General features: G+C 45.1%; 1 protein-coding gene across 1 annotated transcript in view; it reads left to right on the top strand.

The window, feature by feature from the left end:
- LOC8036441 (nuclear cap-binding protein subunit 1) overlaps window positions 1-25,730 on the top strand; it is a 35,558-nt gene that overhangs the window by 5,109 nt on the left and 4,719 nt on the right. Inside the window, exons 3-21 of the mRNA XM_029979904.4 lie at window positions 2,467-2,567; window positions 3,485-3,569; window positions 4,297-4,368; window positions 4,454-4,561; window positions 4,658-4,705; window positions 4,980-5,053; window positions 8,237-8,306; window positions 9,402-9,617; window positions 11,852-11,949; window positions 14,171-14,234; window positions 14,925-15,035; window positions 16,088-16,152; window positions 16,979-17,116; window positions 18,127-18,230; window positions 19,348-19,467; window positions 21,298-21,397; window positions 23,071-23,164; window positions 23,917-24,020; window positions 24,721-24,823. Of these exons, the coding sequence (XP_029835764.1) occupies window positions 2,467-2,567; window positions 3,485-3,569; window positions 4,297-4,368; window positions 4,454-4,561; window positions 4,658-4,705; window positions 4,980-5,053; window positions 8,237-8,306; window positions 9,402-9,617; window positions 11,852-11,949; window positions 14,171-14,234; window positions 14,925-15,035; window positions 16,088-16,152; window positions 16,979-17,116; window positions 18,127-18,230; window positions 19,348-19,467; window positions 21,298-21,397; window positions 23,071-23,164; window positions 23,917-24,020; window positions 24,721-24,823 (1,875 nt within the window). The remainder of the gene's footprint in view (window positions 1-2,466; window positions 2,568-3,484; window positions 3,570-4,296; window positions 4,369-4,453; window positions 4,562-4,657; window positions 4,706-4,979; window positions 5,054-8,236; window positions 8,307-9,401; window positions 9,618-11,851; window positions 11,950-14,170; window positions 14,235-14,924; window positions 15,036-16,087; window positions 16,153-16,978; window positions 17,117-18,126; window positions 18,231-19,347; window positions 19,468-21,297; window positions 21,398-23,070; window positions 23,165-23,916; window positions 24,021-24,720; window positions 24,824-25,730) is intronic.

The following is a 25,730-nucleotide window of genomic DNA, read 5'->3' as shown; positions in this document are numbered from 1 at the left end:
TCACTATTGGAATGTTTCTGGATTTCAGAAAGGCCTTTGATTCGATTAAACATGATATTTTGTTCTATAAATTACCGTTTTATGGAATAAGAGGTGTTGCTTTAGATTTAGTTCGTAGCTACTTATCTTGTCGACAACAATATACTAGTCTTAATGGCTACAGGTCCAAGTTAGAACAAATTTCGTACGGTGTCCCACAAGGGTCTATTTTAGGTCCTCTCTTTTTTATTATTTTTATTAATGATATCGTACGTATACCTAGAACTCCTGAAATAGTTTTGTATGCCGACGACACTAGCTTATTTTTCTCTGGCCCATGTCTGCGTGATCTTGAAATTTCTGCTAATACATGGCTGAGCGAGTTATCGTCCTGGCTAGACTCCAATCAGCTTCAGTTAAATGTTACAAAAACTAAATATATCATTTTTAAGCCGCGAAGTAAACCGGATGACTGCGAAATTATTTTAAAATTCCAAGACTCTCCGATAGAGCGTGTCACTATCTACAAATTTTTGGGAATTCTCTTTGAAGAAAATTTAAGCTGGACTCCACATGTAAATAAAATTCATGCAAGCATCTCTAGATCTATTGGCATTTTATACAAAATAAGAACACATGTCCCAGGCTGGTTAAGACGTCAGTTGTATTATTCACTAGGTCATTCCCACCTTCATTACTGTCTACTAGTCTGCGGTTCAACGACTAAGACAAATATTGATAGGCTGTTTGTTTTGCAAAAAAAAGCAGTACGTTGTATTGAAAATCTTGAGCGCACCGACCACACAACGCCGTTTTTTCTAAAACATAGCTTCCTTAATATTAGTCAGTTATTCCAGCTTAAACTTTCAATCCACATTTTTAATGAGTTCAATCGTGACCAGTCCACTTTTTTTGACGCATTCCTTCCTAGAAATATACAATACAATCTTCGGTTTGACTCTTATCGAATACCTTGGTCAAGGACGAATTACGGACATACTCAATTAGCGTACTTAATTCCTGATTTCTTAAATAAACATCCGGCCGTAAGAGAAATGATTCATGAATGCGGATCAAAGCATACCTTTAAAAGAAATATAAAACGGTACCAATGGTTGAGCTTCATTTATTCTAGTGCGTCCTATGTCCCCGAAAATTGTTATGACATGACTACTGTATAAGTTATGTTGTTTTGATCTTTATTTGTGGGCCGTTCTGTTTCCCCGTGGTTTCTGTGTTTATATTACAACGTGTCGTACTATACGCTGAGCAATGTAAACTGGTGATATGGCCAAGTCAGGCAGAACCCATCTGCCTTTTGCCTTGTCATCCGAGACCTTGTGTCTGAATAAAACCAATTCAATTCAACTGTAAAATACCCTAGAAGCACCCATTTGGTTCAAGAGCCCACTATTAACATTTTCCAAACTTGGGAATTTGTTAAGTGCCTGATTTGATTGGACAAGTGCCCATGTCTAGATCAACCCAATGAAGTGAAAATTTATTAGTAAAAAAGAAGTATGCACAGAAGTTGTACCATTGTTCAAGACGCGCCGACATAAATCTGACGGAAAAATCTCGCCGCGTACATCGGAATATATGGTAACGAGTTACAATCAGAACTTTGCTAGCTAGACTAAAATTATTATGACTTGCCAACTTTCTCGGAACTATCACACTTTTTGTTTGGGCTGAAGTGATCTTTTAGGGATAGGGACAACAAAGAGAATACTAAAGAAGCTCAAGGAAACCAGCTTCGAAGCCTTCGCTCAACATAAAATGTTTTCCTGTTTGAACAGTTTGTTTCAATGTAAAACGAGCAGTGCCAGGCATACTTGGCATCTCTCCGAGTCCTGCGTGGCTATCGAGTAGATGGTTTCTCTTTCTGTCCTGAGCATGTGTATTACCGCCAAAGGCATTTGTAAGCTTCTCAACCATCTTACTGCAAAAATGTGAAGAGGTTGCTCGAGGCAGGTAGCCGTTCCCAGACGGAAAGAAATTTGCACATGTTTGTGTTGCTAAGGTTTTCGACGGTATCTCTTTCCTTCTGTGTTTTAGAGGGGTAGTTGTATGAGAAGCTTGCATGCACCTTGTTTGCTTGTGTTGCTGCTAGTCACACTGTAGCGGGGCCATGGGAGAAGGTGTCGGCACTAGAGCACAGTGTTGGTTTGACGTCGTAGTGTACGGCCAATGGTATTATGCCACGGAGAGTGGGGGGGATAAAGGGTAAGTGGTGCGAATATACAGTGCACCCCCCCCCCCCCCCCCCCCCCCCACTACTTCCCTTGCATAGGAATAGGGGCCGCGTATAGGGTAGAAGCAGCATATTTATGAATGGTAATCTAGTAGGCACAAAGCCACTTCGAAATGCTGTTCGTTAAAATCTTCTTCAAGATCTATTGAATTTTCGTTGCATTTGACGAAATGTCTAACCGAGGCAATTTTTTTTGCGTTTCAATCTGCATCGATGCCGTCCTATTTCCACAGAGTACTTCTTCGTTGGAAAGCAACCTGGAAGGTTTGGCTGGTGTGCTGGATGCGGATCTTCCCAGCTACAAGGGAAACATTCTCTCCATCTTGGCGGAATGGTGGGTGCCAGCCCCTTTTTATTTGACCTCGATGCGTCGAAGCCTCAGTGAGACGCTCCCTCCGTATTTGCTCAGTCACTTCGCTCGCCGTCTAGAAAGGACACCCGCACGGCTACTTTCTCGCAGAGCACATGTGTAGCCAGTCACTGTGGTTTACAATTGGAGTTCAGCAAATGGCGAGTCATAGAAAGGGTTGCTTCCCGAAAATGAGATCTTTGTCGGGTTCCGGGCATAAGAGGCCTCGTGCTCGGTTTTGCAGCATTTAGGTGTTTTCACGTGAGCTTGTCTCTGTGACATCATTGGCTCGGCTCTTTTTCTAAGTCTCACTTTGATTGGCTACATCTAAGCTTTGCAAACAATTAGACGCAAAATTAAAAAAGTGAACTACGTTGTCTCACTTTACTGATGTTCTTTAGACAGTCAGATGTTTGTGTACGAAACCTGGTAACTCAGTTGGCATCGGCGTGAGTACTGGCAACCAATTGGAGGGCTCCATTTAATTTCCGAGCAGTTGATATTGACTGCATTATTTAGAAAATGGGGACTTTGGCCGTTCACGATAGGAACTACGGGGAACCGATTTGAGTGGATGAGGGGATTCAAAAGTGGTGCAAATCACAGGTGCTTTTGAATCGGGCAGCAACTTTGCCGCCTAGCCAGCCTTTATAACTTCATCCTCTTCTCTTGTCGGTGCTACCTGGTAGCAAAGGGAGAAAACAGTCATCCATATGAGATATCTCCTTATACAGGAACGCGTGTTCACATGTCCTTGTTTATATTTTTCTGTGGCTGTACCTCGGGTTGTGCGGTCCCCTAGTAATATTTTAAATGTTTGGAAGTGTTGCGTTGGTGTAATTTACAGTCGAGGCATTTTATGTGAATCTGACGCTTGTGCCTCCTGTTTTCTTTCGAACCAGTGCCATCAAAATGCCCGAGAAGACCACGATCTACACAACCCTCATCGGTCTGCTCAATACGAGGAACTACAACTTTGGCGGGGAGGTATGTGAACACTTTCACGGCTTTTGCGTGGTTCAACATTTACTGTCACTTGTTGAACGGGCATTGAATAGTCCCATTCCTTAGTGGATGCCTTCGACAATAATTTGGCGTGTACTGTGAATGCCTCATTTCTTCGTCCTTCGCTCAACCAGCTTTGAGCCAGCTCTTCCATGTTCTTACCCAAATGTTCACACAATCCTTTGAAATATATATAATTACAAACATCACTTAGAACTGTTGCACAGAATGATCGATGGCAAGCAACGTTCGGTCACAAAATAGATAATGAGGAAGTGAGCCTAACAACCATGCAGTACCGGCAAGGGCACTGTCCTGCTTATGTCAGTTCTGTAACACCTTCCTAATAGTACTAGAACTGTAAAAATAATTAAACGTGCTGCATATATTAAGCACCTTATGAAAGCTTTATATAAGGAATAATCTCTTCCTTATCTTTGTGTCATGAGCCCTTTAACGAAGTTATAATCGAAGATTACTAATCTTGAATGCCGGTATTGTTGAAAGGGGCTGCGGTCTGGTGCCCTTAAGTCATTTTGCCAGCGCCGAATGTACAAGCTTGTCTTTGCTGGAATTTAAGTTAGAATTTGAAAATGCAGGCAGTTATAGTTACGAGGCGATACCCACCTTCTGTGGAAAGCACATGTGGGAAACAAGGCCTCAGCGCAGCGTCACATCATTTTTATCACCCGCCGCCATCTGCTTCCAGTTTGTGGAGCTGCTTGTGAAGAGCTACAGGGAATGCCTCAAGGAGTGCAAGTTTGAGGATGCCAGGATCATTGTGAGTCGCTCTGTGCCTCCCGCCAGAATATTACTTCGAGGCAGAGAAGGCTGCGGCGCACTCACCGACTTGCTTCGCGATCCAGGTGCGCTTCTTTTCCGACCTGGTCAACTGTCACGTCATCTCGGTGGGGTCACTGGTGACTCTGTTTGAGAGCATGCTTGAGGTCACCTTGGAAGAAGGCACCCCACAGGTGAATGCTTTGCGTTTGCAGGGCTCTTTCTCTATTTTTTTTTTCTTTCTCGTATTTTGCGTGCATTATTCAACTTCCCGCTCCCACTCGGTGCAGGTCCGTTCCGACTGGTACGTGTATGCCGTGCTCACTGCTCTTCCTTGGGTGAGTTGGCGAGCCTCTGTTTGATTGATTTACTTCCAGTCGCGACTTATACTCCCCCCACCCTTACTGACAGTGTGGTGGGAGCTACACCTTCCGACCGCATTGTTATTTCTTTAATTGCATTCCATTGCATTCATTTTAGTGCAGTCTGTGTTTTTATGCTATTGCTTTGTGAATTGTTTGTTTTGTAGATTTTTTATTGCAATGTCTTTTTTTATCTTTACACTTCTCGGTTTATCTCTACGTGGTTATCATCAGATTGCACTATTTTCAGGTTGGGCGTGAACTCTACGAGAAAAAAGATCAGGAGCTGGACCGGCTGCTGCGCCACATTGATGACTACATCAGGTATTGTATTGTTACTATTATTATTATTAGTACTAAGAGTAGCAGCAGTAGCAGTTCTTTTATTATTATTAATATTATGATTATTATTATTATTATTCCCATGGTACATAGCAGCAAATCGATGGGTATGTTAGATTTGTGCAGTTTTGCTTCTGCTCTGTTTCTGAGTCTTGTACACAAGGGGAGTAATGACTAAGTGGAAGAAATAATATCAGAGCATGACACGGCAAACCTATCGACGAGCCATACGGCCACGTCTGCTTGCAGCCAATCACGCACTGCCATGGAACTACGTCACGAGCTGGCGGCCGCCAGAAACCTTTCCGGAATAATTAATCGAGGCAGTCCATAACTGTGCACAACCGTGAAAGAGCAAATTGAAGCCAGTGATGCTTTTGAATGCACCTCAGAATGTTTCGACATGCCTGAAAGTTTTGGAGAAAGATATACTGTACAACTACGTCGACACATTTATCGAGGGACTGCTTAGCAACCGGTAGCTGTTTTGGGGGCCCGTACCGTGACATCCCGACTCAGTGTCCACTCTCCCACCGCATGAAATCCTAAATGTAAAAAGCAAAAAATGAAAGCCAGAAAATGCACATTTTTCAGCACATATCTAGCACGGTTTCACTGAAGATGCGCAAATCGTTTTCCTGCTCGGGGCACTCGTTATACAACATTTTACCATCGTGCCAAATAAACTTCCAATTCACTGCTAACTTACGTAATGAAAAGAGCGGAAGTGTTCTTTTCGTGCTCATTGACGGCCGCAACCGAAAGACTACCACAAATTCCAACAGGCTCATGTTTGCCAATTGTGCTTCGAAGCTGTAAAAATAAAACCATGCCACAAAAAAGGAAAAAATTTACAGAGGAAAAAAAAGGGAAAATGCACAGCCAGTGAAGCGAGTTGGTTGAGAGTGAGAGTGGAGATAGCAGGCTAGAGGCAAATAGCATTTGCTAGAGATGCTAGAGAGAGCATAGAGCACTCTCTCTCACCCAGTATTGCCACTTCTCACACTTTCACCTCTTGCTCGATTCACTCCCTACGCATCAACCAATATGCGTGCGCTGTGCTCTGTACATGTGGACATGGCATGGATTACTCACAGTCTGAGCCAAAGAAAGCAAGGCAAGTGTGTCTCACAAATGTTTGGACAGGGCGCCCGAACAAATCTTTATTCACTCCTCGGAATAGAGTCAATCTTGCTGTACACAAAAAAAAACGCCACACCCGAAATTAGTCATGTCATATTTTATTAAAAGAATTTGGGCCTGACTTAGAAATACTCTTAGGACACTCGTATTCAGTAAGACTACGTTCAGGAGCGTTTAAAGGGATACTTCAACGAAATTTGAAATATTCCCGTCGTGTTCAAAAATAGGTTGAATATGATCCATAATATCCGTAAATGACAATCGCACGTTTGTATTTTGATCCTGGTGGCTGTATTTTTCGTTATAAACGGTCCACTCTGGCAAGCGCTCAGAGAAGGCCCAGCTTAGAGCACGTGACATCCAACGCAATCGTGACGTAGGTCGTCTCAAGACGAGCAAAGCTACGGCGAGGCTGACGCCGAGAGGATGGCCTTGTCGTTCTAGCCACCGAAGTGGCTGCTTTTGTACGAATTTTGAGTGACGGGTTAATCTTCTATAATCTTCTAGGGGGACAATAGCGACTTCTGCAACACACAAAAGGGATTCTCGGGAAGAGGGGAGTTCCTCCTTTCCCCCTTCTCTCGTCGTGGCCGGAGACGAGACAACCTCCGTCACTAGCTGTCAAGGTTCCTAGACGAGCATTACAAACGAGGCGTTAGCGACATCCACCAGGTGCTCTTTGCTAATCGTTTAATTCGTTTTAAAATTCCTTTTCGGGACTTTTTTAACAAGATATTGGTGTGTTCCATGTGATACTGCTTTTTTGAACACGTATAGACCAAAAAATGAGCGCCGAAATTTCGTTGTAGTATCCCTTTAAAACTGATGAACACTCAGCATAAGGCTTCAGTGCTATTTTACCAAACATTTTCGTGCCGTTGTACCAAGAAATTTTGTAGACATCTAGCAAAAAATGCAGTTTTGGCATTCATGGGGTGTGTGGGAATAAGAACTCCTTGCAGCTAAAGCGGCGATGATGATGAGAGGACACGTGATTTCAGCACGCGTCGCATTGTGCTTCGCACTTCTGCCGTTGTCCTGCCCAGTGGTGCAGCAGTCACCAGCAAGCCAGAGATGCTTTCGCATTCACAACTCATAAGAAGTGCTTAGGTGTGCTCGGATTTTGTTTTTATTGTCATTCCTTGGTTTTGGGGTTCGTGGCTCCAGTATAATTCCAGAATTATGAACTGACCTCGCAATATGCGGGTTGAGCTTTGCACGTAGAGACAGACGTTCCTTTATTCGTGAAATAAAGAAAAATTCCTCCTTTTACCTCGATCTCTTTTTCTTTTTTTTCTGCTAAAGTTTTTTTTTTTTTTATCTTGGGGTTCGTGGCTGCGACATTCCGGAAGAATGGGCGGTCATTACGCTGACTTCGTAATCTGCGGTTGGGGCTTGCGGGTAGAGAGGGCTTGCTCTCTTTTGTGAACAAAAAAGGCTTCCCTCTGTTATCTCCTTCATTTTTTCATTGTCACAAACGTTCTACGACCGAACGGTTCACAGTTACAAAGTTTGGGGAAAATGAGTGTTCGCTCATCTCGCGGCCCAGGGGTCGGTTTTTTGTAGGAGTGGGCAATGTGGACATTGTCTTTTAAGAAATCTTAATTTTTCCCTGAAAGTGGGGTGGGCAATGTCTAGGGGAGGGGTGTTGAGTCGGCATACTACGGTAGGTGATACAAGAAGCAATTTTCTCACAGCAGTTGATTTCATGCAGGCTTTCACGGCTGTGGAGTGCTACCACATCTATTCAATTATCTCTCTCGACATTCCTTTTTCTGGCTCTTCAATGCATGACCATTCTTCGTGCATTGAAGTAACTATTATTTCTTCCAGTTCATCCCAGTTGTCGATTGGCTGTCCATTAATACTGCTATTGACAAAAGTTTAGAGCTAAACATATATAATAAAAGCAGGTCAGGGCTGCCGCAGTTAAGTGGGTGGGGGTGTTGTCTGAAAATAAGACGCCCTGTGTACACCTGGCTAGAAAATGAGTCGCTAACCGGCGTCACCTTTCACCCACAGCAAGCGGCAAAAGAAGCACGTGCCAGCTCTGCGGGTCTGGCAGGCGGAAGTACCTCATGCCCAAGAAGAGGTAAGGGGTAGGGACAGTCTGGCCACCAACATTATTAGATACGCTCGAAGGATTACATTCACAGAGGTCAGGTTAGGAGGTTGGTGCACAAGGTCTAGATACGTGCAATGTTACACAAAATTAGTGGGTTGGACAACCTAACTAGGTATAGAATTTAAAGCAAAATTAAAAGGGGATGGGTGGAAATGTTCCTAGACTAGGTGACTCAAGCTGGAGTAACTAAATGGCGCAGCCAGAGTGTCGTGTTCCTCTTCCTTGATCTACCAAACTCCTCATTGGTGGAAAAGAGATCACATGCGCCAAATATGCCCAAAAGCACTTGCGAAAAACAGCCTTGTGGAGTGCCGGGTTTGGTACTGAATATATGTTTTTGCTCAACGCTTACGAAATGTATACCTTACACCAAAGTCTGACAGGCGGGGGGCTTCTTAAACCTTCGGACGTTGTGTGTGCCACTTAGAAACGTCTAATTGCATTAACTCTTATAATACAAGCACCGTTTCAAATCGGCTATGGACAAGCAGACGGCACAATGATGTAGCGAACGCTTATCTGGGACTCTGGAGACGCACGACGGTGCATGCACAGTGAATCGCCGCCTCGTGTATTCGTGCCCGTTGCATCTCCCCCAAGAGCAACGTTCACTTCTAACGCAATTCTTGGAGGCCGAAATTCGGAACCACTGTGATACTCTGCTTTGCAAGCGGAGCATGTACAGTTACTCTAAATGTAAGCTACACCCCAATACAAAGGGTATAGCCATTTCTTAGAATCATTGTTGCCAATTACCTGAATCCTTACCTGAAATCTCAGAAAACGGTATTCTGTCATTTAGAAATGTTAAAAACAATCCCCGACAGAGCAAAACAATGTAGCTTGCGCTTTGCGACACTGAACACCTATAGCTCAGAAGGTCACATTTCCGAATTGTAATGATCGCCAATGGTGCTTGCTCTGCACAAAACACGAGAATGGTGACGCCCACGAGAAAATTGGGGGACGAAGTGCCAATGCTGTAAGCATAACTTCTTCGCTGTCTCCAGCCGTGACTGTCGATCGCAAGCCGACTGGAGTTTTATCCTTGGCCGGTTGCAGGGGCTGGACTGCCTGTGGGCACAGGTGTCCAAGCTGCGCGGGGACAAGTGGGTGGAGCGGCAACTGGTGCGTCCCTACCTGGCGTTTGACGGGGTCCTGTGCGAGGCCCTCCAGCACAACCTGCCACCCCTTCCCGCCCCACCGCACCGTCCAGAGGACACCTACCCGTTCCCCAGGGTCGTCTTCCGCCTCTTCGACTACACTGACTGCCCTGACGTGAGAACCCCCCCTCACGTGGAACACTGAGCCCCGGGCGAGAAATGCCGTAGCCGTAGCCGAAGCCGGTGTGGTAGCCCGTGGCGGTTGTAACTGGTCGGAAAAACTTGAAACGGACCTCCTGGAAGCCTTGTAGGTGTAGCCTAAACCGAAGTCGGTGGGAGAAACATGAGAAGCGACCTACTGGAAGCCTCGTAGGCCGAGCCAAAGTCAAAGCTGGTGCTTGGGACTTGTGACGCAACTTCCTGGAGGCCTCGTTGCCGAAGCCAGTGCTGTAGTCAAAGTCGAAGTCAGTGGGAGGAACTTGAGAAGCAACCTTCTATACTTTGTTTCTCCGTAACTTGGCAAAGAGTGAATGCTACAGCCCCTTCGAGCCAATCGGAATGATGGAGGGGAAGCATGTGACAGCCGAAGGGGAGAAGGAACTGGCCTTTTACCCGGACCCTCTTTTGTGTGCCCTAGATGTCTCTTTGCTCCTCCTAGAAGAGTAGGCCGTCTCCCAAAATCTGTACAGAAGCAGCCTCCATCTTTCTCCAGTCTGTTGTTTGGACCGCACTCTGTGTAACTAGTGAGTCAGATGTGTCCCCCTGACACAGTTATTGGCTCACTGGGGCCATAGCCTTCGCAGTTTGCCAGGTTATGCCGAGACGAAGTATAGGAGCCTCAGAGTGGCGTTCAGGGTTTTGCCGTGAGCCTTTGCTTCGCTGAAGTAAGAAGTTTGAAAAGGCTTGGACTTTTAGGCCCGCTTTAGACGGAGCAATTTCGCCCAGCAACTTGATGTCGCAGCACCACCAACACGGGCTGGCTGCATTTACATGCAGCAACCGAATTTCTATGACTTGCCATCATCATCATTCAATTTGATTTTTCTTGCACTACATTTACATTCTAGAAACCTGTTTTTATGTCTTTGAATAGCATTGAGAACACTAACTCATCTTTCTGAAAAAACTTCTTTCCAAAAACGATCGATTTCAAACCAGAACGAAGTCTTGAGCTGTCATGACCACCACTACGGGGGTGTCATGTGAAAATATTGCGTTCCTGATTGGCTGCTGCCGCTTTAAACGGCTCCGAGTTGTTCAAGTTGCTCGTCCGTTTCGAGCCGGACCCGATCTCAGTGTCTATCTAGGGAAAGCTAGGGAACAACCCGCCAGACCTCAAAATTGCTGGAAAAGTTGCCCTGTCTGAAGCGGGCCTTAGCAAAATATCAGCTGCAACTCTGGGGCTCTAAAGCGTAGAGCAGGTAGCAGTGTTTTAATGCGAAAGCATTAACTGGTCCCATGGAGCGGACCGGCGTTATCAGCTTTTGAAGCCGCACCAAACGGCACCTAAATTCCCCTGTCCCATGGAGCTAAGCCTGTAGTCTGTAGCAGCCACCTCATTGGCTGGCGTGCGGCATAGTTCCAAGGAACGCTACCCCACAGAGAAGCCCTCTCCATGGCGCAGCGGCCCGGCCGCTGGTAAGAGGGAGCGACCGGCCGCAGAGCCAGCAGAGCGCGCCCGGGCAGACTCCGGAGATGCCGCACGACTGAGCTCAGCGCTGTGCGCAGCTTGTAGGAATACTCTACATATACAAAGGCTTTCGCATTTTGACTTTAGCAGTCTTAAGTGTCTTTGTAGTTTTTTTGTTTTGTTTTTATGTGTGCTAGTTTTTTTAAAAAGAGTATTTGTCAGGCTCATATGTTTTAAAGCATCGAATGCTTCGACGTGGAATGCTTCAACGTACCCCATGGCAGGGCATGTCAGCACGTCTGTTGCTTAACATGGCATCAGAGTGTCAAGTCGTAGTCTTGTGTGATATCATGGCGTTATGTTATGTCCCTTAATTAACTGTATGTTCTCCACTTCCCAAAACGACCATTTAATGTCTCCCAAACATATTTAGGCTGTCACTTCTTAAGTACTCCATTTCATTCCTTGTGGAATTTGGAAGATAAAGGTCACTGCCAACGTTTTTCTTGGGAATTTTCTTTAAAAATTAAAAATAGTGTCCCATGAATGTTTTCATGGACACATTAGCTGCATTAGCTTGACTATGTCTACCCAAAGTCGGTGCCAATTAGATTAAGTAGCCTACAAATATTTCATATCGAGGATAATCCCGCTGTAAATTTTATCTTGTAGTGTTGATGATTTTCGTCTTGGGGACTGGTCCCAAGGCCTCAAGCTGCTGTTCATTGGGCACCTAGCAAAAGGGCATCCTGTTTCATTGTTGGTTCCGTTCTACGCAGGGCCCAGTGTTGCCCGGTGCCCACCTGGTGGAGCGGTTCTTGGCGGAGGAGCAACTCTGCCACATCCTGGATCGGCACCACACCGACCGCAAGCTCTGGTGGGTTGTGATTGGCTGCGATCGGCGTCCCTCCAAACTGGGAAATCCGTCCCATTATCTCGTTCTATTATGTTGTCACTTCCGTTTGTACCAAGTTAAATTTCTTCTATATGCGCCGTTCTTCAAAATAAAACGGTCGATTTCATTGCACCCTTGATTGAGTTGAACGCACAGGTCAGTCTGCAGCGGTTTCCCTGAACTAGAAGACAATGATAGAAAGGGGCTTGTGCAGCTTTGGGCATTTTAGGTTGGAACGGATCGTGATGCGGTCTTGTCTCTTATAAATAGTATTGCTCACAAAATTTCAGCGTTTGGTAAAGTACATCTAAAAAGCACTTGAAGTAAAGTACGAAGTAAATTAAAGGTTATGTACTCCAAGTAAAGTAGCGAGTACACTGGGTACAATTGTGTTAGGTACACCGGGTGCAACTGTGTTAAAGTTTGTTCAAAAGTACTTGTACTTTACTTCGAAATTAATACAGTGTACCTCGCAAGTAAAATACAAGTACTTTTTAGCACAATCTTTCATTCCCCTACACACCGTTTTATGTTTGTTTGCTCTTTAACTGGTATGCATTGCCTAAGGGGTAAGCGGGAGGTACATCAGCTATTTTTGGAAATGGCGAATATTGGATAAAGTCAAGTGGCCACAAAGTACCGTAAAATATTGGGGAGCGCCCACTATTAACATTTCCAAAACTTCGGAATTCTGCTCATATTTTAAACACCCACCCCTTTCAAAGTGCCGCAAATATTCACCACACTGGGGCAGCTACGAGAACACTAGCGGGGACGACGGTGACATCCGCTTCTTTGCGACGGAAAGGGAAAGACTTCTTGGGCAGGGGAAACCATTAACTGTATTACCCTAGGTCACTTGGGTACAGTGAGAGGTCCCTACAGGCACATAGCCAGGGGGGAGGCCCATGAGGCCCGCCCCCCCCCCCCCCCCCCCCTCCCCCGAAATCTTCCATTTTGCTGGGACCTCCTCTCCCCCCTCCCCCTCATACAGCATTTTGTCATGGTCAGGCCCCCCCCCTTTGAAACAAAATCCTGGCTACGGGCCTGGGTCCCTACAATGCTGGTGGTCAGCAGCCCGGTTGTTAGCCATGTCAGGACTGAAGGAGGTGAAGATAATGCGGTGTGGCAATTAACAGTTTTTAAACGAAACCAGTGGTCCCAGGGCTTTTGTGAGACACATCTTGATAAAGAGTGCACGCTGCTGCGGTTCTCTCACTTGTCATGCACGCTGCCGCCAGGAAAGCCAAGGATGCTGGCAGGTGGTCCTTGAAAGAATTTAATTTCACCAAATCAAATTTGGAGAATATACAGAGCACGACACTGTTAGCGCAAACAAGTGATCGCCGGTTTTCCCAGTTTTTCTCTTTGAAACGAAGGGATGTCATCCAAGTTATTATTGTTACGGGAAGAGCTCATTTAGTTCTATAATGTAAGCGATAAAATTTCATGCTCGCTAATACTATTTAAAAGTAAAACACGAAAATGCGCCGATGTTGTGTTCACGCTAACAGTGTCGCGATGTGTACTTTGAAGTCTGGAGGTATACTTTCCTCGGAAAGTATCAGAAAAAAATATACTGTAAGTAAAGTGCATGTATATTACTTGGAGAAAATACTACAAGTAGAGCACAAGTTTTCTAAGCCTACTTGAAGTAGTGCTTCAAGCACAATGTACTTAAAGTACAACGTACCACTCATTACTAAGGCAGACTTGGGTGGTAAACTCTACCAAATTTAAATGCATTAGTAAAAAAATAAAATTTTTAAATTTTGTTATGATTAAAATAAGCTTTATTTCTCGTGAAAGGGTGTAGTATTTCAGGCTACTGGTGTGATTCTTCTGGCAAAAAAGGGATTCAGCAGAAAGGCCTATCATCCAAGCCTTCCCCTACCACAGTTGTTCAGTCAAAATAAAGACTGCAGCTGTTTCAATGGGATTTTTGGATTTTTACTGAAATTTCCGCTTGGACTAGAAGGTTACGATGAAATGTCAACTTCCTTAGGAATTTAACCCTTGATTGGTAAGACTAGCGCTGCAACCAACATAGCTATTATATAAGTTGATTTTGTCTGGTGTTGCCCATTCAACATTTCTACTTGAAACAAAATGTGAACTAAAAAATAAAAATCATTCTCGTTCTACTGGATATATACTTGCTCTGCTAGTCACTGTCATGACTTGGCTATTCTTTTGTCTGCAGTGCTGCGCAGCTCTTGAGTTTCCCCGGCAAGGTCAAGTTACCACTGGAGTACATGATTGTTGAGGTATGTCTGTTGTTTGTCACTTTATTTATTTATTCTATAAACCTACACCTTGGTCACAATGACTTCAATTTTGGGGGAATTCAGCCAATTAAAACCAACCACATAAAACTTGATCACATGAATACTGTCGAACCCGCTCATAACAAACCTGTAAGAGACTGCTGTTTACAGCCAACAGCTTACAAAAACCAAAACATTTTGAACGGCACACAGAAATTTGGTTTACATACATATAATAATCTTTCCAAGGCATTCTACTGTCACAACAAACGCTCCCATTACGTTTTTGTAAAAAAGAATATTGTTTGGAATAAACGAATGAGAAAAAAATTAGCCCCCAAAACACTCAAGGGACCACACCTTTACGAAAACAGTCCTGTCTCGATCGTCTGTGCCTGTGAAAAGTAATTTTTTTAAGCTGTTCCTTTTACTCTGAAACAATTCCCAAATAATCTTGGCCCAACTGAAATTTGAGAAAAACACTATTTGTTCTCAGCGGTGTCTAGCAGGGAACGTTTTCGACATCACGGTCGAAACGACGAACCCTCGGTTTAGCTTATTAAAAAACTATGCAAGAACCCCACCTTCACCGGCGAGGTCGTTGTAAGAGGGCAGCATTGTAGTGGACGTTTCGAGGTCACTCAAGCTTCCAACCTGGATGCAGCAGTTCCAAGCCTCCTCTATGTGCAGGTGATTTTCGGGGAGTTGTTGCGCCTGCCTACCTCGAAAAACCTGGAGATCTGTTACGGTTCCCTGCTCCTGGAGCTTTGCAAACTGCAGCCAAGCACCATGCCTCAAGTCGTATCCTTGTGGCGGCCTGTTGCCATGTTTCCAGCAGACTCCTAATGCAAGCTTTGCTTACGGGACCGGTTAGTTTTGTATTGATTAGAACTCTGAAGTGCCCTAAAAAAGTTGGGGCACACCCTTGATTTGTGCCCAAACATTCCCTATGCAAATCAAACCAAATCAAATTGGAGGGTTTTACGTGCCAAACCAACTAGGGGCACCTGGCACGGCCCAGCAGAGGATCCCCAAGTGGCCTTCTATCACGTGGGGAACTTCTGACGCTCAATCGAAAGCTCTATTACACGGCCCCTTCTCCGCAGTGAGCCCTCAACAGATTGCGAGCACATTGGTCAGAGTTCAAGCCCACCAATTGGAGGTCTGTATGCCGGCGTTTTCCCCTGGGGCCACCCAGGCTACTGATTCATATGCAGAATGCGGTCGCGGTGGTTACGCAAATCTGTTCAGTGTGACATTATGTGAAAGTGAAAGTTATGGTGTTAATAAGGGATGTCATGTGACCCGACGTTATGTTACACCGTCACTTGACACGCAAAATTACTAGATGTAACATTGACATTATCGAAAAAGGTGGGATTAAGAGATGAATGCCTGAAGCCGAAAATCTTGACGTGTATTTGCACTGATAATGATTGCTGATTATTCATGAAAGATTGGGTCTTCTAAGCATCTCTGTGCCACCACAGATTGCCAATATAGATTGCCAATATAGATTTTAACTACTGAACTTCATTGTTAAACATGCACTAGCAAAGTGGTGGTGCGATTTTGTCACATCTGGTGTGCTTCGTGATCATTGTAAGGAATGGTGTTAGCCTCAATGCAAATGCTGAAATGAACTGACAGTTAAAAAAATTCTCCAAATCAGTGTTACTCAAACTCTCAGACTGTGGTAGGCACAGGAAGTCTGGCGATTTGTGGGATGCTCTAGATTGCAGCAAGGCCACTCTGCTAACTTTCGGAAATAAAAATGGATCTGCTTTGGTTGAGATACTAAATCTCTAGTACAGTTTTTAAGCAAACGTTGTCGCTTGACACTGGAACTATAGCTGGCGCAAGCAGTGGAGCTACTGTACGAACGGCTGGACACCATGAACACGGACTGCATAGATAGGTAAGTCTAGTGCGAGTCACTACCGTGCTCAATGCGCTTCAGATACGACTCCTGGAGCATGTCTTCGCAATTACCGTAAAGACCAACTAAACGCTCGGGGATGGGTTTTATTTTGATCGTAAAGGATCCACCAACGCTCTGCCGCTGGTCACTTCAGAGATGTCTGTATGGCAACAAAATTAGTACACGCGGATTGCAACGACAGGCAGAGTGGACACCGAGTTTGTAACAGCTCCGGTGTCGTGGTCCCTCTGGCACGGTGCCTCCTCTGTAGTCACTGACATCGTGAGAGAGGCAAGGGAAGTCTCTTGGTTTTCCCACCCCAAGAGCGAGCTTCCAATCTTCGACACTGCTTCGGTGTCCCAATAGCCTCGAGCAAGCACGCACGTCCCAATTCGCGGCGAAAGGCTTTAGGTGCCCAGTGTTTTGTGCACGCTGGACACTGGGCGCCTAAAGGTGACACCCTGTCGCTTCCATCCCGTTTTTGACTATATAACTCCGTTTCACTGGTTTCGTCTGCCGAGTTATCCGTGGCAACAATATTGTTGCCGGTCAACGCCGACAACAAGAGTCCACTCCCCTTCGTGCATGCTCCCGCCCGATTCTTCCCACGTCACATACTGTTTCCGGGATCGCATGCGAAGGATTGAAACCGTGACCCACAATGCAGCGAAGGAGAGCTCGTCGGTCGTAACCCGCCAATCGCACACCCGCTGACCGCTTCAGTATATGCGAACAAGGCGAGGTCATGTGGTCCTTCTCTGGCGCTAGACTGGCCACTGTGGCTTGATGCAACGACGTCTTGTTTTGCGCCACCTGTACGCAGGTTCTGCAGTTGGTTTGCGTACCACCTGAGCAACTTCCAGTTCCGCTGGACATGGGACGACTGGTCGGAGGCAGTGACCCTGGACGCGCTTCACCCCAAGGCCCTGTTTTTGCGCGAGGCGCTTCACAGGTGTCTAAGGTGAGGACGGCCCCCTTTCCACCGTCCTCCCTGCCAGAAGGCGAAAAGGAACGGGCTTCCCTCTTGAAGATTAACCTACTGACCCCTCTCGCCATCTGTTGCAGCTTTAGAATAGCAGGAGTTTATCTCCAGGATTGTCAATTTGGGAGGTGGGTTACAAGTCCCTGGGAGGGGCTCTGAGGTAAAGGGGGGGGGGGGGGGAGGAGGGGGTCTATCATAGGTATATGTGTCTCATGCTGGCTTCCCAAATAAGTGGAAAAAAAAAAATGTCCACTTCTTTTTTTTTTTTTTTCTGGCACAGTTTATTTGCATTGTCGAAACGAATGCAGCTGAAAGTGAAATTGTAACAACTTGCACGTAAAGTTGCTAGCTAATCCCAATTTGGAAGGCTGTTAGTGGTATAGACCTTTTTTGTTTACTCTCATCCCCAGCCACCCGGTAGGCATATCTGGTATGGGTAAGAGAAAAATAACATTTCATCCTGCAAGTTGTAAAAAAAAATAGAGGGGAGTCAAAACGAGAATGGGTGACGGTTACGCTTATATCATAAATAACGTCTATGGGCATGGCGACGGCTAAACATTGTTTTTGCCCATACTGGAAGCGACGACATTCAGGATGCCGGCGCTTTTATGGAAAGGTCTGCTATACATGTTGTTTATCCGAGAAAAAGGCATGGTGAAATATTGATAATTGTCGCGCAATAATGTTGGCCATTTAAATGAAGGTGAAAAAAAAAAGGAGATTGTCATGCAAAATGCTGTTTGTGCACTGCTCTGGCATTCGGCTTTGTGGCAATCAGCAGCCAAATTGCTTTCATGATTGCGTAAAATGCACGCCTTGTGAAGTGAAACATAAACAACGCCGTGTGTGTGGGAGTACTATGTCACATGCCACATTTTGCTGGAATGTCCGACGTGTAGTTAATGTTTCCAAGAGATGATTACAGCACTTTTGCCCTAATGTTTTTTACGCAGTTTCTTTTTTTGTTTACTTGTTTCGCTTGATAGGTTATCATACCATCAGCGGATTTTGGACTTTGTACCAGAGTCCTTTGCACCGTTCGTGCCGGCCAAGCCAGCACCGGACTACCGATACGCCAAGGAAGGAGCGGGTGAGCGAGCGTTCAGCATTGCTGAATATGGTGCTGACCACTAAACTGCACTGACCACTGAACTGCACTGAAGAGCAGACATGCTTTCATTTTCATCCTCTCAAACTGGTTTTCCTTCCCATAGTACCTATTGCGAGGAGTCTCAAATGTTTCAGTTGTGAAGAATCCCCACAGCTTTGTTTGCTATTCTTATGGTTAAAGAGTTTTCAAGCTTCATAATTTATTTCAACCCAGGACTTTGATAGGAGGGGTTGATTGCAGTAATAAAAAGCATTGGATGCTTTTCATGGTACTTGCTTTAATAAGAAGGAAGTTGGAAATGTTCAAATCGTGGTCGCGCATCAGTGGTGATTTGCATGGTTGCATCGAAATGGTGGTCATGAAGACTAAAGCCACTGAATCCTGGGTAAGGGGTGCACAGCTCGCCATATAATCGCCATTTTGGCCCATGGAATGAGCATCATCTTTTTGACCTCTCTATTCTTGATGAGCGGATCCAAATTTTCGGTGACAGGTTGCTTTATAAAGAGATTTCTTGGAAACCAAGGTTTTTGTTATCCACGCACCGGCAAAACAAGATCACATCTTCGCACTGCCGCCACATGTGGGTTCGGTGCGTGGCGGTATTAAAATATAATTTCCCAGTCTTGAGATACGCAAGAGCAACAATGTAATTGTAAGAGACCCGTGGAGATAGGCCCGATTGATAAGTTGATTGCATACGCAGTGCCAAAGACGCTTAAAGAGGACCGAAACGGCGACTCCCATGCGAACACAGACTGATTAGCCAATCGCCTTGCGAGGTTTCGGTTGCCTGTATGTTAGTACAGTCGACTCTCATTAATTCAAACTCGACGGGGACCGAAAATTTGTTTGAATAAAGCAAAGTTTGAATTATCAGGAGTTTTTTTCCCATAGAGACGCATAGGATGGGACCTGCACGTTAGTTTGAATTATCCGAAAGTTTGAATTAAGAGATTTTGAATTAACGAGAGTCGACTGTATCTGTGTCCGGCTAGCAGGCGGAGAAGGCAATGGCGCTACTTTGCCAAGATCTAGTGACTTTAAACGCAACCACACCGTACAAAACTGTGTGCATCCATTTGCGACCCTGCAGAGTCCATTCCCGGCGCGGCCACTGCGGCCAGGCTCAGCACGAGCATCCGGGAGAAGTGCACTCCCGAGGAAGCACTGGAGGTGCTGGCGGACCTCCCCAACCCCTTGCAAGAGGACGACGGTGACCTGCACTTTTTTTTAGTCATTTCTTCCGAAGTCTTGTCCCTTTAAACAGTTCTTTACTTAGACCTGCTCCTCATTTGGGACAAAATAACTATTCTTATAGAAAACTAATTCTCGTAACTTCACCACGAGGTGCCCGCAGTTCCCACTAACCACGCTTTAAAAGAAGGTTTCACTGTATTTAGCAGTTCCTGGATGCACTTGTTTCGTACCCTTTTGTTTGTCACAATCTCCGGTATTAGGAGAGACATACAAAAATTTCAACTGGAGCTTAAGTTGACATTCTATATAGAATTATCGATATATACTACTATTTTACGGTCCCCTTTAACCCCTTAAGTGCCTTGGACGAGCTGAGCTCTTTGGCCACTTTCTGGCTAAATATGCCGTAAACGAGCTCAGCTCGTCCAGTGGGTTTTTCGGTTGCCCTCAATTCCACGGACGAGCAAGGCTCGTCCGAGTAGTTTTGTGGCGCTGATCATAGATGGCAGCACTCGTTTTAGTTGGCAAATATTTTTTTCGCCTCCGCTGATTTTTTCGTAATAAACTTTTCAAATTTTATGTGTAATACTAGAGGAATAACAATTCAAAATAAAAAAATATATATATATATGGCACTTTTAGGTTTCTTTTGGAAAAAAAAATTTGGCACTTAAAGGAGCTGTGCAACGATATTCAATTGGAATGTTTTTCTCTCTACACGAGCTTACTGGCACACCTGGGACTCAAGGATACTCACACGCAACGCCATCGGCCAAGAAACTCCTTTGTTGCGGTGTAATTTCAAGGACAAAAGCGATCTTTTTCATTCAATCTCTCCTTTGCAAAATTTGATGACGTAACTCGGGGATCGCAGTACACCCAAGTGACGATATTTGAATGCGGTTCATAGATTGGACCCGAGCATTGCGTGGGCACTCGACTTGGGCTCGTGACAATTGCTAGCTCGAGAAGCATTCGGGTTCTGACCCGTGTCCATTCGCTGCAACGACGACAACAGCCGAGCCATAACAATGTCTGGAACTCAGCGCGTGTCCTGCGCTTTGCCAACCCCAGCGCGTGGCTATGATCAACACTGGCGGCATATAATCGGCTCCAGATCTCGTGGCCGCTTGTCCTGGCTGCGAGTTGAGGGGGTGAACGGTGCTCGTTTTTCTTTAATTTTTTCTGGAACTTCTAGTGCGTCGGGTGAAAAACGAACGTGTGTTTCATAGGTCATTAACGCCAGGGATCCGTTTTAAGCGGTAATTGCGCAAAGTACAAAAATTGTTGCATTGCCCCTTTAAGGGGTTAAATTTGATACATCCGAGTTCGACTTTTATGTTCAGTCATAGCTGCTGTCTTGCTGCAAATGCTAGATAGGAGCAATTCTTTTTTTTTTTTTTTTTACTGGGAAAGATTCTTTGGTTCGGTGTTCAGCATTTCGTGAAGCCCGGATAAAAGCGTGGCCGCAAAGCTCGACACTGATTGGTTGATGGGTGGGAGAGGGAGAGCGAGGTGTTCAACGTTGGTTGGTTAAAGCGGGGGGGGGGGGGGGTTTGGGTCACATGATTGGGGGTGAATTGAGGAGGAGAGGTAGGCAAGGTGGGAGAGGAAGAGTAGGTTAGAAGGTTCTGAAGGATCTCCAGGTTTATCCTTTGAAGTGTACTCATGCCGCGTGTTAAATTACCTAATGAAGTGCGCCGTGAACGTGGGCGTCTGGCTGAACAGGCCAAACGTGATGTTAAACGATCATGTAAACGTTTGTGATTCTAGAACGCCTAACATGTGAAACACAATTGCATAGCAATTTTTTCTTTCATGTAATTGTAACATGCTATTGTTTCAGTGGAACCAGCGCACAATCCCCTGAAGATTCAGGTGTTCGTGGAGACACTGCTGCACATAGCCAGCAAGTCCTTCTCGCACTCCTTCGCCGGCATCGCCAAGTAAGCTTGCTCCCGTTGGCTCATCGTTGTCAGCGTTCTCTTTAGAGCCACAAAGTTATGCTTCAGAACTGCGACATTTCAACAGCCGGATGGACGGCTTTACCCTCCATGACGGGCGGTAGCTTGCGCCACATAGCCCAGAAACTAAGAGCCAAAAGTATGATTCCTTCCTTTGCCCTTCCGAGCCATTTTGCTTCCCGTCTGCAATTGTGTAACTATCACCAGGCGGCGTGAGACAATCGTCTCAAGCACCTTGGTGCTTTAGATCATTGTTGCCGGTTATTTGAAGCTTCATCTGAAGTCGCAGGAAACGCTTTTCCGTCCTCAGGAAATGCTAAAACGGTCCACGGCGGAGCTAAACGACGTCGCCCGAACTATCTGACTCCGTAACTAGAGCTCAAGAAGTCGCGTCTTCAACACGTAATGATCGCCAATGGCACCTGCCCTTCGCTAAAAACGAAAATGGCGGCACCCACAAGGAATTCTAGGGGTGGATGGATTGTTAACACTCTAAGCGTGGCTTGTGTTGGTGGCTCTAGTTCTGTCTGTCTCCCAGACAGTGGAAGGAAGTGTGGCATCAGTAGAGGCGACGTTCGTTGTGCGCGACGCTTCGGAAAAGGCGTCCTCGAATGTTGCACCTACCAAAAACATCTACGTTCGCTCTGCATTTTTTTTTTTTTTTTTGCCTTTTTTTTTTTTTTTTTTTGCTGGCCTCATTGACAAATAACATTTTTGATCACGATTGCCCTTTGTCACGAAGCGTCCCTAATCAAGAAGCGTCCCTAATTAGAGTTGTCCGTGATAACGAGACAAAAATGCACATACACCCAGCTCGTACCCAGAAAAGTTTCTCTATGTTGAAGGCTGTTTATATTAACCACCGTAAAATCTCGTAAGGTTGTTTCATTATAAATCGGTGATAAACACTAGGGCATCCGCTACAATCCGCATGACGCGAGAACTAACACCGCACATCGCAGACGTGGAAAATTCACGTTCCACGGTGCGATAAACATGCGGGAATTCGCCGCAAACTTCTGCGTCACGAGAAAGGGTATGCCGCAGATTGTGGACGCAGCAGATATGCGTTTCGCAGTGCAATAAACGCGCGGGAACCGACATCGCATGCGCAGATTGGGGATAAAAAATGTAGGAACTTGCTTCGCACGTGAATGGATACCGCAGATCGTGAATGCAACAGATTCACGTTTTACGGTTCGATAAACTCACAGAAACCCACTACAAACTTTCGCTTCACGGTAACCGATATCACGTGTGCCGATCGTTAACAAAAACGCAGAAACCCGCAGCAAACTCGCTCGTCGCACATTCTTTTATCGCAGATTGCTTGATTGATGTGATTCCCGTCCGACATCACGTAATTCGGGGGTGGGCAATGTTCCGGAATTTCTGTTACAAATATTTAGCCAGAAAATCGGAATGTGCAATCTCTTGGGGGAGGACATTCATGCGGGATATTTTACGGAAGGTCCACATCGAGACATTAATGTACCCGTTTCATGCCTCGTGTACATGATGTGTTTGGATCCGAGCAATTTGCGGCTTAGCCAAAGCGTAAAAGTGTGCTTCTTTAAGTAGAACACTAGGCGGCCGTTTCTGACTGGAGAGGCCGTCTGAACACGGGGCCTCCAACCTCTCTGCCTGTGTTGCAGGTTCCACTACGTGTTCAAGTCCCTTGCATCCACAGAAGAGGCGCAGATCTGCGTCCTTCGCAGCACCTTCAACGTCTGGCACAATCACAAGCAGGCAAGCCCCACTGAAGGGACCCTCAAACTGATCACTTAGACGGTCTTTACCGGGCTTGATAGTACTGTGCTTTTATGTAGTATCCTATTGAGCAGCCTGAACAAGTGCCAGCTGTGGAGAGCTGCAAACATTGGTTGCGCGATAGAGCAAGCTAGCATTTCGTCCACAGTCTACTCGTCTGGTTTTGATGACATAGTGAAATTTATATTGAGTTCAGAGTTAAATACAAAATATAAACTCCTTTTCTTTTACTTTTAGAGCACAATTTAAAACTTTGCAGGTCGTGGCATATTTTATTACCTTGGAACCCTTGGTACCGAGTGACCTGAAAGTAACTTTGATAACACCATTTTTATGCACAGTGTAGAGTAATAGTGAAACGTTTTCTGTATCCTTGGTACTCTTGATCTGACTGTTCTAGGACATATTTTGATTGTTGTCAATACACTGGTTGAAATGCAAACAGGACTTAAACAACTCTAAATAGTAAATAAACCATATTTATTTTTCAACTCCTATTTATTTTCTATAGAAATTTACCAGTATTTTTGTTTTTGTTCGTAATGGCACAACAATTTTTTCATTACTAGTTTATGTGAATATTTTTGTAACTTGTCTCTGACAAATCATTCTGTTGCTAGTTTTGACCAGTCATTTTGTCATTATTTTTAAAGACTTTTTCTCATTAGCCCTGTCAGTATCCTACACCCGAATTCGAAAGTGTTGACATGTGTGCGACGTCCGGCTTTCAGATGATGATTGGCCTCGTGGACAAGTTTCTCAAGACGCAGATCGTCGAGTGTTCCGCCGTGGCCAACTGGATCTTCTCAAAAGACCTGGCTGCTGAGTTTACCAGGTCTGTGACGGTTCAGAGATGCATGGAGAAGCCGCTAAAAAGCATTGCATGGGGACTACAGCAACGGCCCAAATAATGATTGAAACTGGTCATAATCTTTAAAATTGGGGTTCAAGCACTTAAGAAGCCCTGAACCCTGGAAACATTTTTTTCTTTTTTGCTTAAATAGAACTTATGACTTTTTTTTTTTTGCTTGAATAGGATTTTGTTTAGATAGGACTTAAATAGTACTTTTTTTCGTTGCTTTGTTTGTGTGGAAAGGGCTTGGACTTGACTTGGATAGGATAAGACAGGATGGATAGTGCTTGTATAGGACACATATGTCATAAAACTAACTTTTCCCCCAAAAGAAAAAGAAACTAATGTAATGGTTATGCCGTGAGTCACATTGAAATTAATGTAATGGTTACGCCGTCGGTCACATTTCGAGTCGGGAGCGATTCCGGTATTTCGGCACGTCAACCTGAAATAGAAGCACAATTTGAAATCGCTCTAAAAAACTATTTTTTTTTTAGTGCTTGAGTTGCAGGCATGTCACAAAATAAACTTTTCACAAAACAAAAAAAGAAAAAGTGCTGTAAATGAGCAACTTGGCCGGTACAGTGCAGCTGCTAACCTGGGGCCTTTGATGTGTGTTGCACAGCGATGATGACGCGACTGCACAGGATTGTAACTGCTCACGTCTTTGTTCTCTTCGAAGGTCCTACGTGTGGGAGATCCTGCACCTGACCATCCGCAAGATGATCAAGCACGTCCGAAAACTCGAGACAGAGCTGGAAGATGCCAAGAACAAGCTCCAGAAGGTCAGTTCGCCATAAAAACAAATTGGGGTGTGTGTTTGTTTATACAGCCTAGAACTTAGTCTGCCTCATTGAAGGACTTGTCTCCCAGCTATAGATGAGAAATGTAGCCAGTGCAGTACAACGGCTAACCTGTGGTCTTTAACGTGCATCACGGAGTAGTGGTACACGACCGCACGTTAGTACAATGTTCATCCAGATCGAAACGGGCAGGGGTGGGGATTGAGTTCAGGATCCCTGGGTTCTGCAGCGCGAGCTTCGCTCCACGTGCTCCGAGCTGATGTGATCTAGCCCACTCGGCCACCGATCCCCCCTATCAGCGTACTTTCTGCTGCCTTTCTACCGCCTTGTTCCAAGCAGTATGCTATACAGTAAACTTCTGTTAATTCGACCTCGACGGGACCTTGAAATTTGGTTGAATTATCCGAATGATCGAATTAAAAAAAAGTACAGAAAAACGGTTAAAATTAAACTTCCTTTTATTATCCGAAGTACTCACGGATGGTCTGCTGCCGTCTGCGCTTAAAACACGTGTCCAAAGGCATGCTCCATACAGCAATGTAACTAAACGTCACGTCCCCAAAAAATTGCACAAAAAAAAAAAAAAAAGTTTACGAGTTGATTTTTGCGTTAAGCTTTCTCTGTCGGCAAAAGAGAAAAATAACAAAAAAAAAAAGAAAGAAAAAAAGAACTAGTGCTTTCCGGCGCACAAGGTGGACCGCACACGATGCTACAGAAAAGCGCTTTGATAGCGTGCGCAGAGGAAAGCTTTATGATCCGACTTTGGTGCCAGGCGGCCAGACCGTCGGCGACAGAGAAAAATAACAACACAAGAAAAAAAGGAAAAAAGAACCCGTGCTTTCCGGCGCGCAAGATGGACCGCACGCGATGCTAAAGAAAGCGCTTTGAT

Source organism: Ixodes scapularis, unplaced genomic scaffold (genome assembly GCF_016920785.2).
Source record: "Ixodes scapularis isolate PalLabHiFi unplaced genomic scaffold, ASM1692078v2 PGA_scaffold11__112_contigs__length_91849675, whole genome shotgun sequence".
Classification (NCBI taxonomy): Eukaryota; Metazoa; Arthropoda; class Arachnida; order Ixodida; family Ixodidae; genus Ixodes; species Ixodes scapularis.
Note: the sequence above shows the minus strand (reverse complement) of the source record. Positions and strands in the feature narration are given on the sequence as shown.